Raw genomic sequence first — 17,995 nt, forward strand, 5'->3', positions numbered from 1 at the left:
TGGTCTGAAGTAGGTATTTCTGTTTGTGTAAACTTTTGAGGAAAATCAGTACCGTTTACTCTGTGACAGCATCAAGTGAACTATCACTAAAATATGAGATAGATAATCTTTGAATTAATTAGGATAGGTATATCCATGGGCCGAAGTTAAATATATCAAACTGTATAACAATATTGCTGTGGTGATTTCCTCATTTACTACAAAATGAATAGAAAACATTACTTAAATCATATGAACTAATGCATTATATATACACTTTAATATTTTATAACGAACCTATTATAATGAAAACATAAAAATTCCATTTAAGTTTAATGCTGAATACATGAGTCAAGCTGCACATGTCTTTACCTTAATTTGCTTACTGAGGACTTCTGAACTGTCTATCCACTGAGCAACAGGATGTTCATTTATTTATTTATTTTAATTGGATTCATTAACTACAGTTAATTGAAATATTGAATTTCATTTTGTAGCTCAGAAATAAAAACTAACAACTGGAAATGGTAAGTTAAATTAGAAATGACAATGTGTAATAAAAGGATTTAACCCTCCCCCAAATTCGCCCTCTCTTCTCAGATAGGATGGAGGGCCAAATCAAATGTTACCATGGGACAACTTAGTTTGGGCATCTCTGATCAAGGGTTACAACTGCAGTTAGAGCTGTATTGAAAAAAACAGCGCTTCATGTACACATAGGGGGCATACTATGTACACAAACCACACCACGTCCAAAATCGCACTGCGCTTGCGCGAGTTAACGCGGTGCGCAATGTGTTTTCAAATGGACAAAGATGTCTGGCGCAGCTATGTCAATGTCCAACAGTCGACACCCGAACATGAACAATTCATATGAGAACTGCGGTTCAGAAGAGCGAATGGATGTTGAAATAGACTCTGGTCACGCTGGAACGGACCGAGGAAGATTGGAAACGGGAACTCGAGCAACATGTTCATCAAATGGCAGCGGCGGGGAAGAGGATGAGATGGAGGCCGCGGATCGAGAACGAGAAGCCACGGGCTCGAGTACTCCGCGCTCCGCTGACGGAGTGTCGCTTGGCGGCGGCAGAGAGCAGGAGGTGTCGGTAGAGATTGGGGAGACTTATCTGTGTCAGCGCACGGACAAAACATGGCGTAAGCTCATTACGGGAAAAGCTTATTAAAAATTAAATTCAGAAACACTTATGTTGCCACTTTTAAAAACATTTATATAATACTAACAGTGTGTTGTTATAAAAACTGTTGAGTGAGAATTGCATAATGTAAACAATAGCTTATGCAACACCATATAATGTAATCACTTTTCCCTTTTTGTTAAGTTGTGTTTTTCTTTTTCTCCAGATTCAGCAGAGGTTATTCAGTCCAGACTGAATGAGCAGGAGGGCAGAGAAGAGTTTTATGTCCACTATGTTGGATGTGAGTGTTGCATCACTAGTCTTTACAGGTTTGTGTAGTTCTTGCAGATTTACTGAGTACATGCGTTGTTTTGTCAATTACAGTCAATAGACGTTTAGATGAGTGGGTTGGAAAGGCTCGTTTGGCGTTGACAAAGACTGTGAAAGATGCTGTGAGGAAGAGTGTGGAGGAAGGGGGTGGAGGAGAACTTGTGGACCAGCCAGAGAGGAAGATAACACGAAATCAGAAGAGGAAACATGATGAGATCAACCACGTTCAGAAGGTAACTTTAGTTTTCACACTGCAAATATAAATAATGCAATTATTAGGTATAGTTCACCCAAAAATGACATTTTACTCACTAGTTACTCACCCTTAAATTGTTCCACACAATTATGAGTTTCTTTTTTCTGCTGAACAATAAAGAAGATATTTTGACATGAGATGTTAACCTCTGACCGTTGACTTCTATAGTTGCAAGTTTGATACTACGGAGGTCAGTGGTTAGAGGTTTACACCTTTCTTTAAAAAGAACCTCCTAAAGGTTTGATACAAGCGAAAGGATGAGTAAATAATTACTGAATTTTTAGTTTTGTGTGAACTACCATTTTAACTTGTTCTGTAATGCATTATATTACTGATACATATTGTCTTATTTTTTCATTTATATACATGAAGTATTTTAAAACTCTAAACAAACACCTTCAGATTTGTAATTAATTTGTAAATATCACATTTTACTCATTTTTAGTATTTGTTTTTATTTTTATTTCACTTGTTTCTTTTATTCTTGTTTATGTAAAGCACTTTGAATTGGCACTGTGTATGAAATGTGCTATATAAATAAACTTGCCATGCCTTGCCAAATAATGTGTAATAAAACTTAATTTTCTTTTTTCAGACTTATGCAGAGATGGACCCCACTACAGCAGCCTTGGAGAAAGAGCATGAGGCGGTAAGAGGAGCAATGTTTGCATGCTTATTGTTGAAAAAAAAAATGCATCTCAATGATTAGGTTAGGTTACTTTATGTATACACGAAGGTAGATTTGGTTTGCAGTCAAGAATTTTCATTTCATAACAGTGCCACACTAAAAAACAACACCAAGTCGACATAGAGACATAAACATACAAAACACTCTCCAAAAAAAATTTTTAAGCAATTATTAATAACTCATCACTTCAAGTGCCCACCCCCCAAACAATTATTTAAAACAATTTATTAAATGTATGATATACAAGTCACAGAAATGCCTCGGCTTTAGTCTATGCTTTGTTTATGTCTAATAGCTGCAGGTATGAAACTATTCTTGTATCTTTAAGTTCTACAGCTTGATACTAAAAACCTGCGACCAGAAGGAAAGAGTTGAAACTCTGAGTGTAGGGGATGAAAAGTGTCACCTAAAATTGAATTTAGAATGCTATTTAACTGCCTGGTGTACACAGCCTCCAGATTGGCTAGTGACACCCCAGTCAGCTTATTGGATCATTTAACTATCGGATTTAGTGTGTTTTTATTTACAGATTGTAATGTGTCAAAATGTTGATTTTATTTCATCATTTTCAGATCACAAAAGTAAAATATGTGGACAAAATCCAAATTGGGAACTTTGAGATTGATGCGTGGTACTTTTCTCCATTCCCGGAGGACTATGGAAAACAGCCCAAGCTTTGGATCTGTGAATACTGCCTGAAGTATATGAAGTATGAGAAGACCTTCAGATACCATCTGGTTAGTCCATACCACAGTTGTTGTTGATCCTTTGTAACTTCTATTATTGAACCATAGGGGGTGCTCTATGTCTGAATTTATATAGAGTGTTGCAGGCTTGCTTAATGATTTTTTTTTTAAAAACCTGGAAGTTATTACATTATTTGGTCTAATCTGAAGGTTATCATGACTCTGTTTGCCATGACAACAATTCTTTATGATTCTTTAACAAATATTTATGATGCACACGTATTTGGTGGGTGTAGCTACAACCACAAAAAGAAGAAAGATGTTTGGATTTTTGTAGACAACAAGTTGTTTGACCAGGAAAAGTTTGATCATTACATGTTTATCAAAACAACTTTTGAGGGCTGTGTGTGCAGTTAAAATCGAAGCAGCAGAATAAACACAGCTAAAAGGAACTTTATACTTAGTAACACGACTTCAGTGTTACAATCCCCAAAAAAATGACTGATTTCTATTAAATGTTAAATGTTTTTTTTTTTTTTAAATTTAGATTTGTGTTTAAAATATGTTCGAAATTTTAATGTTCATATAAAGGTAACCTTCATGTTTACTGCATCCTCTTGATTTCCATATAAGCTTTCCAACAGACATTATTTAAAGGGCACTTACGATCAAAATCATCTTTTGTAAGCTGTTTGGGCAGAACTTTGAGTCCCACTGCAGCCTGCATAGGAGTGCGGTTTCCCCCCTATCAATGTCAAAGCTGCATATTAACATGTCTCCGTAGTAGAACATATAATTATATTAACAAGACAGGATGTGCGCAAAGCGACTTCGATTAAAAGATCTGTTGAGATCTCTGTGATCATCAATCATCATCAAATGAAGATGAAGAATGAGTTTTACTAGTTTAAAACGTTTTAAAACAGTGCATGTTGAAATTAATTACAGTGATAATTACAATCATTATCACCACAGCTGCATGTCACAGCAATTATAAAAGAAGATGCTTCAATCCTGGTTTGTGGATGTTAAATTAGGTTTATCTTGTACCTTAACATAACGGATATCCATAAAGCATTGGATATTAACGTGTGTCCTGTCACATTTGCGGTGCCAATTAAACGCGCACTGTGTGTGTGTATGTGTGAACTTTGTTTTTTTTTTTTTTTTTTTTTTGACTCATCGTTGCTGAAAGGCTTGAATTAACTCCTTAACATAATTATAACCGTGAACATAATTATTGGTAAAGTTCTTACTGTAGTTAGTTACTGTAGTGTTTATAAACGTTACGTGAGATCTGCTACCTTCATGTCTGTCACTGTGCTGTTTATCTGACGCAGCCGAGGTGGAGATTAAGGCACATTGACAGGCACGTGGGAAAGGTGGGTGGGGAGAACTAGCATTGAAGGCACAGACAACAAAAACAGCTACATTGTGTTCAAAGCAGAAAATCTCATGTTCTAAAAAAGTATACTATAATAAATAATCTAATGGGTGTTTTAAACTGAAATTTTAGACACATTCTGGAGACACAAAAGACTCCTCTTAAATCATGAAAAGGGGGTAAAATAGATGCCTTTTAAGGCATTTAAGCACATTTTGTTTGTTTTATGTTAGGCTTTTTTTTTATTAAATCTGAATTCAGGTTTTTATCTGGCTTGAGGACTGTAGCTCTTAATTTTAAGTGTATCTTTTTCTTAGATCAGTGTTTTGTCTTTATTGATCATAAATCATTTGTGTTGTGTTTCTGTGATTTTTGTCTTAGAGTACATCTGATTTAACAGAGTAAGTTAAACATTCTTGTTAAATGTATCTTGTCTTTTGTTTTTTTTTTGTCTTTGTTCTTCGATGGCTCCTGTTTCAGTCACAGTGTCAGTGGCGCCAGCCTCCAGGCAAAGAGATTTATCGCAAAAATAATATCTCTGTATATGAGGTTGATGGGAAGGACCATAAGGTGAGCCAAATTATGCAAGCTGTTAACCTTTATTACAACAGAAAAATCAGTTCATGACCTCAAAACCTAAAAAGTTTGAATTAAAGGGAAAATTTAACGTGATCTATTTCCACCCATATTCAAGTGTAATTATTGTCTTTCTCTGTGTAGATCTACTGTCAGAATCTGTGCCTCCTGGCAAAGCTGTTTCTGGATCACAAAACACTTTACTTTGATGTTGAACCATTCATCTTCTACATCCTCACTGAAGTCAACAAACAGGGAGCGCATATTGTGGGTTACTTCTCCAAGGTAAACTCTATCTTTTGTTTGTTTTTGACGTTGTATATTGTATTACTGTAGTGTGCCTAAATGAATAAGCTTTTATGATGTTTTCCCTGAACAGGAAAAAGAGTCTCCTGATGGGAACAATGTTGCTTGTATTCTCACCCTTCCTCCATATCAACGACGAGGATATGGAAAATTTCTAATTGCATTCAGTGAGTCTTAACACCGATTCACCAACTGTCTACATCTGATATAAGACCCTTTCTGGATAGATAACTTTTTCTTGTGTCATGATTTTTCTCAGGTTATGAGTTATCTAAGCTGGAAAGCACAGTGGGCTCTCCAGAGAAGCCTCTGTCAGACTTGGGAAAGTTGAGTTATAGGAGTTACTGGTCATGGGTACTACTAGAGATTTTGCGGGACTTCAGAGGGACACTTTCCATCAAAGATCTCAGGTACACATCCAGTCTGAATTTACAAGCACAAGGTCACATGTGCTCAAGTATAATCGGATACCTCATAGGTCTCAAACTCAATTCCTGGAGGACTGCAGATTTTCTCCAACCCTGGTCAAATAGAGCTGATTCAACTAATGAACGTGTTCATGACTCTTTTGAACACCTTCATTATTTGGATCAGCTGTTTGATAGGATTGGAGCAAAACTGTGCAGAGCACCGGCCCTCCAGAAACAGGGTATATGCGGAGCTAGTGTTTCTTACCATATTAATAAACTTTCCGTGAACGGTTACACGGGTTCAATACTTTTACAGTATTGAAGTTGTAATGTAATTACAATACATTCAGTTAAATAGACTTTGACATTCATTTAGTTGCTCAGGTGTAAAACAAGACAAAAAGGCGTTTACTCACACGCGCCCATCCCATCAGAATCGACAAGCTAGCACAGAAGCTCCATTGAATATACTGGGGTAAAATAAATGTTCATGTTTTAAAGACATGGTGGGGAAATATGTAATTTAATGCAGTGCTTCTTGTACAATCTGAGCCTCACTTTATATCAGATATCGATAATTTAAAAACAGAAACAGAGCTTAAACTGGACGATTTTGTAATGGCATACAGTTCACCGGAAGCGTTTAACCCAGGTTACTGACCAATTAAAAGTCCTTTAGCATACTTCCGCATATACACTATTAAGTTTGAGACCTATGAGGTATACCTAAACAATCAGGGCCTATAACGAATATTTTAGGAGTGAAATCAAACTGGACAATAAAGGGTCATGAATCTCTCAACTAATAATTTGACATCTATCAAGACATCTGTTAGCTTTAATTGTAGAAAAAAAACATGGTAATTTTGAGCTTTGTCTCTTTAATTTCATCTTTTAGTCTTAATATTTACATCAAGTCAGCATCACTGGTGGTGATGTAGCATAGGGCTATGAGTGCTTTGAAGTGTTGTCTAATTTTTATTCATGACAATTTAATTTAATTTTTTTATTTTTAATTTAATTTAATGTTTCCATCCAAAGATGCGAATTAACTTTATGTGCAAAACTGGAATATCACATTAAAGACGTGCGAATAAAGCAGCGTTTCCATCCAACAAATCAAAGAGAACAAAATCGTCGCTCCCTGATAAACCGGCACCAAGTATCAACAGTAAAGAGAAACTGCATGAATCTTTTCTTTATTTAACCCTTTAACTCAGGGGTCACCAAACTTGTTCCTGGAGGGCCGGTGTCCTACAGATTTTAGCTCCAACTGTTATCAAACACACCTGAGCAAGCTAATTAAGGTCTTACTAAGTATACTTGAAACATCCAGGCAGGTGTGTTGAAGCAAGTTGGAGCTAAACCCTGCAGGGACACCGGCCCTCCAGGACCGAGATTGGTGACCCCTGCTTTAACTACTTCACCAAGAAAAATAGCATTTCTTCTCCTAATGTCGCTAGTTAACTCACTCAGAAAAATCTAAAATATAAATCCATCAACTCAATCTTTTATGTGCATTTTTTAAATGTGCATCAAAACAATTGGATGTAAATGTAGTTATTGACAGACGCTACTTTCAAACGCTTTACTGTCTGAAGATCAAGTGCATTAAAAAAAAAAAGACGTACACTTTACCTGAAAGAGGGGGTTTCATGACTCTTTAATATATTTTCTACACTCCTTGTATTATATACATGCTTACACAGTTTTTACGTACATTTGGTGAGTGTTTATTTTAGACAATCATTATGCAATCGTTTAAAAAAAGTTGCTAATTTACTACCAAGGTTTTGTTAATGATTGCCAACTAATGCATAATGCGCCCACAGTCAGATGACGAGCATCACTCAGAGTGACATCATCAGCACACTACAGTCTCTGAACATGGTCAAGTACTGGAAAGGTCAGCATGTCATCTGTGTCACTCCCAAACTCGTAGAGGAACATCTGAAAAGTGCCCAGTATAAGAAACCTCCAATAACAGGTAACATCTGAAAAACAAATGCTGAACTGGGCAGCCTTCCTCTTTTTTCTCCAAAGTTTAATCGTTTAACTTTCTATGCTTCTACAGTGGACACACATTGTTTGAAATGGGCACCTCCAAAACACAAGCAGGCCAAGTTCTCCAAAAAATGAGGAGTATGAACGGTAAAGAGGAGAGTACGACTGCCACTTCACCCCTGATGTTTTTCACACCTAAATGTCATGTAGAAATACTTTCTCCAAGAGGAAAATGTCTACGATTGTACATTCGCATTGTATTGAGTCTGTTATTTTTTATAAATAAATGAATAGTAATATTCACATCATTGTTCATCATCTTTGTTTTATCATTGTGGTACTTTAGTTTATCTTTGTTTTGTAAAGGCCATTTCTTACTGCACAGACCAATGGCAACAAACAAGTCTGTCAGATTTTGCTGGATCAGACTGTAATGATTTTCATTTGGTCAGCTGTTGGTCAGTTTATTTTCACCAATGGTGGAATGTCTGAGCAGTGTGATTATGATTTTCCAACAAACTGACGTAAAACTTTACATAAAATTACTATTTAGCCATAGGAAGTATTCATTAATTACTGTGTTTATTGTGTGTGGCGATTGTGAACTGTTTTTTCAGCGACATTCTACATCCAATGGGCCACTTGTTTGTTGGTATTGGCATTTGTCTGAGCAGTTTAAATTGGCCTCAGGGTAGTTTAATATTTAGACCAAACCTTCCATCGTGTCCATGTGACAATGTTAAAAAGAAAAAGTTGCAAGTCAAGAAACATTTTGCTGAATTATTCATTAGGCAGTACAGGATTACCTATTGCACATGCAGCACCTGTCTGGCTTTTAGCTGAAAGCTGATCCCTATATACACTAGTGAGAATATATACATAAGATTAAGAGGGTCAAATGGAAAAAGAATGGCCCTTCAGCTTAAGCAACAATAACTTGGTAACTAATACTGTGGAACTGAGAAGAACTAAGAGGGGTTTTAAGTATTTTAGAGCAATAGTTTTAATGCAAATATGACATTTAAAACATAGGTGCTTTAATAAAACAATGGTGAAAATGTTTGCTAGAAGTAAAATATAATTTTGTTTACTTTGTAAAACCCAATCCATTTGTGTTGAATCAGAGAGTCATATAACATGTTTATAACTTTTTAAACAGATTTATGGATTATTTAGTAATTAATGTGTGGAGCTCAGTACTTATTAATTGTGTAAAATATTAATATCACTTAAAATCGAATATTGTTTGTGTTAATCCTACAAATAACCCGAGTCTAATTGATAAGACGTGCAGCCGGAGTTTGGCTCTCCCCAGGTTTAGAATCTTTGTCCGGAGAACAACGGGCTCCTTATTTAGGAGGAGGAGATTGGGAGCGCGCGTCGTGATTGGACACTGGGAACAGGTACAGGTACCCTCATACATTCTCTGCTTAATGAACATTTCTGTGCTTTAGCTCGGTGGTCAGTTCCTCTATTTTAACTATATCGCATTTCTTAATCAAAACCGATTAAAATGCAAACTTGTAGAGAAAAGAAGATGTAGCTTTTTAAAGAAGCATCACAAATCTGTTAGCTTGGCGCAGTCGGTCTTCGGAGGTTTGGGTTCAAATGGTTTTCTTGTGCTTAAAAGTAAACGGAGCTCGCTGACATTTTTATTGTTCGAGTAGACCACGCGTGACCCGGAATATACTTCTTGAATTATTGGATTTTTTTTTACATTACAAGTCTTTTTTTTCGTTTTATACCGAGTTGTTGGCCACAGAGTCGATCGTTTTTTTGGTTGAACTACCAAGAACAATTAAAAGCTTCTTCTTTTAAACGTGAAGGCGATTATTAACCGATATTCAGCCGACTGAACACAATGACTGATTCTTGCCTACAGCTCTTCTTGATGGCAACAGGTAGCTCAATTGTATTGAGGCGCATTGATGATTTATATACAATTATAACTGTTTGATTCGTCACATTGTTAAAATTCCTAATTTGATTTTCCTCTTGTCTTAAAATCTACAGGATTGTCAACGTGTCTGGCACAAGGTAATTAATTTAATCTTATGGGTCAGTGACTGATTTCCGATGTTCTTTTAATCTTTCGACTAAAATGTTTAAGAATGAACTTAAGATCATTATTTCATTGAAATACTGCAACTATAAATATATAGCTTTATATATTTAAAGATAAACTGTTGACTATATGCTTTTTCTATGTTTTACTGCACCTATTATTCATTATTTACTGTCATTTTGTTTGTCACTTGACCACAAAATTGTTCTTGCATGACTTCTTTTCCACAGTTTATGATATTTCAAAACTAGTTCATCCACTGGTTTTTAAAATTTAAATAATGATTATTTATAAATATAAATACAAGTAAATAACACATTTACATTTGGCATATTTAAAATCTAAAATGATTTACATATACATTACATCAAATGTTTTATCAATATTTATCATTTTTTTCTGTGACCTGCACATCACAGTAAAAAGGGGCATTAATATTTGTTATATTAATACTAATGCATAGGGTTTAGGTAGAACATGGGTAGTTTATTAAAACATGACTAGTAATATTTGTAATATAGCCTCTCAAGTCTATAGAAACTAAATGAATTTTGTAAAAAAAAAAAAAAAAAAAAAATATATATATATATATATATATATATATATATATATATATATATATATATATATATATATATGTGTGTGTGTGTGTGTGTTGCTAATTAAAATTATTTATTGTACATTAAATATTTATTAATAAAAAACATTTAAAAAATGTAATATAACATTTGTTTTATCTATCTATCTATCTATCTATCTATCTATCTATCTATCTATCTATCTATCTATCTATCTATGACTGTAAATCTTCTGACACCCTGCTTGCAGCTTTACAGTACATTTAAATAAAATATAAATTCATAAATGTAAAGGATGTAAATAAAGTAAAATGAGTGTTCATCAATTATATTTGAATATCAGTGAAAAGGAGAATGATGAACCTTAGAAATATCCTCCTCTTTTGTAACCTTACCCACAACACTTTCCCGTACGCCTCATTTTTCCTTCTCCTGTTTGTGTAGCCTCTTATTAGTACAGTGAGAAGATGTAATAATACTCCAGGGAAGTTATAGGGTAGGTGTGATCATGTAAGAAAATCCCTACAGTTTATTTGCACTAAATCTCCTCTGACCTGCTGATGTAAGTGTGCGGCAGGCCTCCGCTAGGGAAACGCATTGTTGGAGGAGTTGAAGCATCACCAGGATCGTGGCCTTGGCAAGTGGATATTCAGATGGGATCCAATGGACATGTTTGTGGTGGATCTATCATTGCTAAAAATTGGGTCCTATCTGCTGCACACTGCTTTCCTAAGTACGTTTCATCTAGTGGTGAAGTCACTTTTTTTATTAAAATATTTTTTGTTTAAGGAAACTTATAAATTTTACTTCACTACATTTTAAATCAAACTTTTTAAACATTGTTCTCTCACAAATCTCACTTGTACTCAGAATTAGTTTTGATTTGGTCAGAAGTCAAATGATCTGGTCAAAGTGAGTCTTCCTGATGTTGAGGACCAGATACAAGTTTTTTAATACTTGGAGAAAATCCTCCAACATGTTCTCTTTGTAAACACACTTTAACCATGAAGCATGTTTTACTAGATTTAGCTTTAGTTGGCTTTAATTCTGTGAGGAATCTGTTTTATTAAGGTAATTGTTTTAAAGAGATTTTTTACACTTGTAAAACCAAATTTATTCAAAAAAAAAGTTTGTGTTGGAACAACATTAAGGAATAAAGTTACCAAATTAGTTTTTACCAATTTAAGTGTGTTGAACATAAAACAATTAAGCTTTCCTCCAAACAAACTTAAGAATTGTGTTGTTTAAGCTCAATTTTAATAAGTACAGCAAATGTAATTATTTAAGTGTACATTATATAACTGTAGTACATAAAACATAGCCCTAGAGCCTGGCATGGCGTTAAACGTAAACAAGCAAACTTCCTGATCCTGTAGCACAGGTGTATAGAGCTGCAAAGCATTGTTCTTAAAATCTTTCTGTTAAAAGTTTTATTTTCATATATTTATATTAGTCAGCAGACATTTAGTGTTTCCTCCTTTTTGATATGTACTTGTCTAAAGATTTGTATTTTGACCTGGATTATCTTTAGCCTACTTATTAGTAGTATTGTTATCATTGTTGATTCACAACATCGCGTTCTCTCAACGCAAATCGATTGAGTTAACTTCATTGTTTTTACAAATGTAAGTGTATAACCAATAAAGCAATGAAGCTGTCCCAAAAAACCCTGGAGAATTGTGTTGATTCAGCTCGTTTTAAATAAGTAGTTTGAACAAGTGTCAGAAATCATTATTTGAGTGTATATTAAATAACTACAGAACACGTGTTCTTACTATAAACAAAGCTTTAGAAGCTAGTGTGTCGTTAAACACAAACAAACAAACAAACATCCCGAAGCTGTAGCACAAAATAACTTAGTATAGATTTACAAAGCATTTTTCTTAAATTGTTTAAAATATATCCTTTTTTATATTGCATGTTTATGTTTGTGTGCACACATTCAGTGTTTATTACATTTTAATATGTGCTTGTCTATAGATTTGTATTTCAACCTGGATTATCCTTTATAAACTACTTATCAGTAGTGTTGTTATCAGTTTATGGCAAGTATGGGATAAAAACTTACAATTTCTTTGTAAAATAAATAAACATTAATAAGTATGTTCACTTTTAATACATAGAAGTACATAAAGGCGTACGTTTTTGCTTTGGCTTTTAGTGCTTAATACTTTTACTAGAGTGATAATCTGTTCTTTTAATCAAGTGCTGGATTTGTGCTTCTTGTCCACTGTTATTACCATATTATTAATGCTTGTGTAGACTATATGCACACGTTAATGCTCTCTGTCTCCTATTCTCAGCCCCTCAGAGGTGTCTGCGTACACTCTGTACATGGGACGTCATCTGCTCAATGGCTATAACCAGTTTGAGAAGGTCAGTTACGTGCAGCGAGTGGTCATTCCTGAAGGATACACAGATCCTCAGGGTGGCAGAGATGTAGCGTTGGTGCAACTGCGCGCTCCGGTCTCCTGGACAGACAGGATTCAGCCTGTGTGTCTGCCGTTTGCTGACTTCCAGTTCAACAGTGGGACCTTGTGCTACGTGACAGGCTGGGGACACAAACAGGAGGGTGGTGAGTGTATTGAGAAAGAGACTAACGAAAATGACTGGCTTTCTTACGAGTGTTGGCTGTATTTATTACTATTTTGTTTGTGTATAATATCATTTGTAAGTCACTCTGGATAAAAGCTTCTGCTGGGAAGTGAATCAAAAATTATTAATAATCAAATGACAATATTTAATAGCAGTGAGTAGTCCATGAGAGGGAATAAAATGAAAGTTGAATTGCAAGAGGGAAGTGGATGGCATATTTACTCAAGGTTTTATATACAATATATATATATATATATATATATATATATATATATATATATATATATATATATATATATATACACACACATTTGTTTGTTTTTAAGAGTGACAACTTGTCACACTACTTTCAATATTCGGTCTGACAGTATGACTTCAAACAACATTAGCTCTATTTTATTGACTATGAACAACGTATTTTGATAGTCATTGGCTGTTATTATGATTTCCCTATTTAGAATTGTCAAAAAATGCTTTAATGAAACCATATTATTAAAGAGAAAGTCTGAATAAAACAATATAGTTACCGTGTCACAACCTGTCAGTTTAAAAAAATGTACGAAAGTGCGAACACAAAACAAACTTTAACTTAATTAAAAATAAGTAGTAGGATTAAAATCTAACTTTTATATTTGCAGTGGTAGTTGGATTTAGTATAATTCACCATAAATTACACTATGAAAAGCAAAATTAAAGCACTAAAATAATAGCAATATTTAATTAAAAAAATCTAATGATCCTAATCTAAGTAGTTAATAACTATTTTTATGTTATGTTTATTATAAATAAAATTTTTGTAATGCTGATTCAAATGATTTTCTATTCTTCATTATTTATATAGGAGTGTTAAGATTGAAGGTGTGAATTTATCAACCGTTGTGTAAATTTTTACTTTCTTTTTACTTAAGAAAATAAATCAAATCCTAAAGGTATTAATTGCCAAGTTAAGTTTTAAAACATGAATTTGAACTTTTCTTATGGTCAAATGTTTGCCACAAAAAAACGATCAAAAATCAAAATATAAAGATATTTAAAACTGTATACAGTATTGCTCATAGTTCAAACAACTACATCTGCTTATTTATTTTATTAACATTATTACTTTTTTAAGTGTATAAGAGTGTAAAACGCATAAATATAAATATAAATATTTGCAGAGATCAGAAGAAAAAGTGACAAAGTAATACACACTAAATACTAAAAATATGATAAAGATTATTTTCCTCAAAATTACATCTTTTTGTTGATCTAAAAGTGTAAAAAAAAAATTAAGGGTTAAGTTTCTATGCTGTTCATAATTGCTAAATAAAACTATTTTGTAAAGTGAGAAACAAAGTTTTCTTTTGTCTTTTATTATGCATTTTCAGTTTACAAATTCAAACAAACAATCTCCTGAAGAAAGTTTATCACAGTTATTATTCTTTCATGTTATGTTACTGTTTTGTACGTGGGCTAATGACATATTGGGTAATCTGTGTCTCTATTCACACATTGTCTTTTCTTCAGTTTCCCTCACTGGAGCAGCAGCTCTACGGGAAGTCGAAGTGCCCATTATTGACCAATCGTCCTGCCAATTTATGTATCAGATTTTGTCGTCTGATTCATCAACGGTTGACATCCTATCAGACATGATTTGTGCTGGATATAAAGAGGGAGGCAAGGATTCCTGTCAGGTATGTGGCTAATCTAGCATTTCACACTGACTGTCTTACCATGTGAAAAACATCATGTCTGTCTTTCAGGGGGACTCCGGAGGGCCTCTGGTTTGTCCTGTTGGCAATGGGACATGGATTCAAGCAGGAGTTGTGAGTTTTGGACTTGGTTGTGCTCAGAAAAACCGACCAGGTATCTATTCCCGAGTGTCAAGCTTTGAAAAGCTCATCCGCACCACAGTTCCAGAAGCTTACTTTTTGGGCCATGCTTGTAGAAGCGAAAGTCAAACGCCTCTGGTTACAGTCCTGTCTTTAGCATTAGTGCTCATTTGGAGATAGTGGATTAGTTAAGCAGATGGAATTTACAAGTGACACAATCAAACTTTTGTTAAATGCCACCGGTTTTGTCCATGTGGCATTCATTATTATTTTTTATTTTCTGTTTGAATGAAGTCATTGCAAAGCTTCAGATAATCTTGCACATTATTTTTAATTATGGTGTGATTTGCAATATGTTCTTATGAGGTGATCTAGTCTAGGCATGGGACGATAATCGTTTTCAAGGTATACTGCGGTTTGGAACAGTCAAGGTTTTAAAACCGCCAAAAATTTTTGCAGTACCGTTCCTAAGTTATGTGTAAGTTTTTTTCACATATTTGCTAATTTATTTATTTTTTTCTTTTAACAACAGTATCTCCGGCAGAAAATAAATCTAAAGATGCCATTTTAAATTGTAAATTTAAATTGTTTTTGAAAATAAAGAAGACAGCAGAAGTCAATGATTAATTTTAATGATTTATTCTGACATGTTTACTGCTACTGCTACTGCTAAAATATATTAAAAGTTTCTCAAAATAAAATATATTGTGTTCAAAGGGGAAACAAGTTTTATTTATTTTTTTACCCAGACATTTAAAAAGAATATATTTTAGAGTAGTATTCACAATACCGTGACACCGTAATATTTTTATTCAAGGTGATTATATCGTCAGAATCTTCTAACGGCCCATGTCTAATCTAGTCATCTTATCATGGCTAAGCACAATCTAGTCCTTGCATTGTTATTGTGTTTGAGTTATTATTACTTAATGTAATTGCAATAATGTCATCAAAACCTCAGAACACTTTATGATGCCAACATCCTACTTCATAGGATAAATTCAGTATGGTTTTTTATTTCTGATTTTGTTTGATTGTAATGTAATTGATTGACTGAATGAGGCATATTATTGCACACACTCCACTGCTTGCTTTCACTCATGCATTCAATATCAGTGTTGTAACATCTTAGATGATTGTAGAATTTATATTAGATTAGTATGCCATTTGTTTTCTCTGCATGTTTTAATGAAGATGGATTTGATTTATCAGTTCTTTTGTAAGTCAAAATGCATGTATTTAAATGTGGTTATAAATGCATTCAATCTCAGTGTTGTAAGCTCTTTTATAGAATTTTATAGAATATAGAAGCTCTTTTGTAGAATTTGTATTAAATTAAAATGACATTTCAGTTTATTTGTTTACACTTGTTTTTTTTTTTTATAAAGATGATTTTGGTTCGATCATTTCTTTAAACTTTATTTCTTTTCTACATATTTCAATTATGTCTTTAAATAGGTGAGTTAGCCGAATCTATAGTAAACATGTTTGATTACCATTTGCTTTTGAAATACAAAAATAAAAAAGAAGAACAAATCTTAAATAAAGAGTCTGGGTTTGGGAATGCCAAACAGTACATTGCAATATTGGTTAAATTCAGAGAGAGAGAAAGACTAAATAAGTAATAATGTTTCCTAAGTTAAGTTTAACAGACCAAGGACGTTTTCCTATAAAAGTTTTTATTCTGTAGAAAGTCTTATTTTTATAATTAAGGTTATCGGATTTACACACTAATACAATATAATACAATAAACTTCTAAAGACATGCAAAGAAAAATATTCACAAAAAACAATGAAGAGAAAAAAGGGGAAAAAGCTAAGATTACATATATATATATATATATATATATATATATATATATATATATATATATATATATATATATATATATATATATATATACTACCTATATACACTACCTACTGCGCCACTGCTTCGCCTGTATATATATATATAAAAGGAATATTGTAACTGTACTATTATCTGAAAAATGAGCCACGTTTTTAACCTTTTATAAATATATATATTTATTTATAAAAGGTTAAAAACGTGGCTCATTTTTCAGATAATAGTATAGTTACAATATTCCTTTTAGTATGATAGGGCAAGGACTAGGTTCCAAATATGGAGTCCAAACTTTGAAAAAAAAAATTCTGTTTTTTGTGTAAAACATGGGTAATAGGTTCCAGGGGTAATCTAATAAACTCAAAACTAAAAAAAAAAAAAAACTCAAAAAGTATCTTGTGCCACCCTTTAAGTGATGGAGATTTATCACTAATCCAATTAAGTAAAATGTTTTTTTTTTCTGGCAGCAAAAGTTAATATATTATACAATTTGTTATTAGCTGATGAAAAATGCATCCCTTAGGTACCCATATAATCAATGAAACACAAAATCCAGAAAAGAGCTTTTCCAAAAAGAAAACAAATGAATGAATTATCAGCCCCCTTTGAATTATTATTATTTTTTTCCCTGAATAATGTTTAACAGAGCAAGATAATTTTCACAGGACGTCTGATAATATTTTTTATTCTGGAGAAAGTTTTACTTGTTTTATTTCCGTTAGAATAAAAGCAGTTTTTAAAATATTTTTAATAAACATTTTAAGGTCAAAATTTTTAGCCCCTTTAAGCTATATTTTTTCAATGGTCTATAGAACAAACCATTGTTATACAACAACTTGCCTAATTACCCTAACCTACCCAATTAACCTAGTTAAGCCTTTAAATGTTACTTTATGCTGTATAGAAGTGTCTTGAAAAATATCTAGTCAAATATGTTTTACTGTCATCATAGCAAAGATAAATCAGTTATTAGAAATTAGTTATTAAAACTATTATGTTTAGAAATGTGTTGAAAAAAATCTGCTCTCCATTAAACTAAAATTGGGGACAAAATTAATAGAGGGGCAAATATTTCAGGGGGTTCTAATATATATAATGTCAATAAGTGACCCTCTTAATATTTTTTTTATGTCTACAGAACAAAGCACAGTTGTCCATTAAATTCTTGAACAAAAAATGATTACCACTTACTGCAGGGTTTGTTAAATAAATAACAAATTTAAAATTATTAGATGAATAGATAAAAAACCCAAGGAATTCACAATGTAAACATCATTTATATAAAATTTACATAAACAAAACTGTGATGATACACTCAATGTTTAGTTGCCTTTTGAATCGATGG

General features: G+C 33.2%; 2 protein-coding genes across 2 annotated transcripts; both read left to right on the forward strand.

Moving 5' to 3' along the window:
* Positions 1 to 759: 759 nt before the first annotated feature.
* On the forward strand, positions 760 to 8,059 carry kat8 (K(lysine) acetyltransferase 8). The gene is given in 11 exon segments (NM_212742.2): positions 760 to 1,134; positions 1,342 to 1,416; positions 1,500 to 1,678; positions 2,297 to 2,350; positions 2,962 to 3,126; positions 4,940 to 5,029; positions 5,180 to 5,320; positions 5,415 to 5,508; positions 5,601 to 5,751; positions 7,584 to 7,738; positions 7,826 to 8,059. Coding segments are annotated over 11 exon segments (1,464 nt in total). The 5' UTR covers positions 760 to 839; the 3' UTR covers positions 7,891 to 8,059.
* Positions 8,060 to 9,172: 1,113 nt separating this feature from the next.
* Positions 9,173 to 16,160, forward strand: si:dkey-16l2.17. The gene is made up of 6 exons (XM_001341462.7): positions 9,173 to 9,656; positions 9,769 to 9,792; positions 10,966 to 11,131; positions 12,702 to 12,973; positions 14,500 to 14,666; positions 14,736 to 16,160. The coding sequence occupies exons 1-6, from the start codon at positions 9,617 to 9,619 to the stop codon at positions 14,982 to 14,984; spliced, it is 918 nt and encodes a 305-aa protein (XP_001341498.1). The 5' UTR covers positions 9,173 to 9,616; the 3' UTR covers positions 14,985 to 16,160.
* Positions 16,161 to 17,995: the final 1,835 nt, after the last annotated feature.

This window comes from Danio rerio, chromosome 3, assembly GCF_049306965.1.
Source record: "Danio rerio strain Tuebingen ecotype United States chromosome 3, GRCz12tu, whole genome shotgun sequence".
NCBI lineage: Eukaryota > Metazoa > Chordata > Actinopteri > Cypriniformes > Danionidae > Danio > Danio rerio.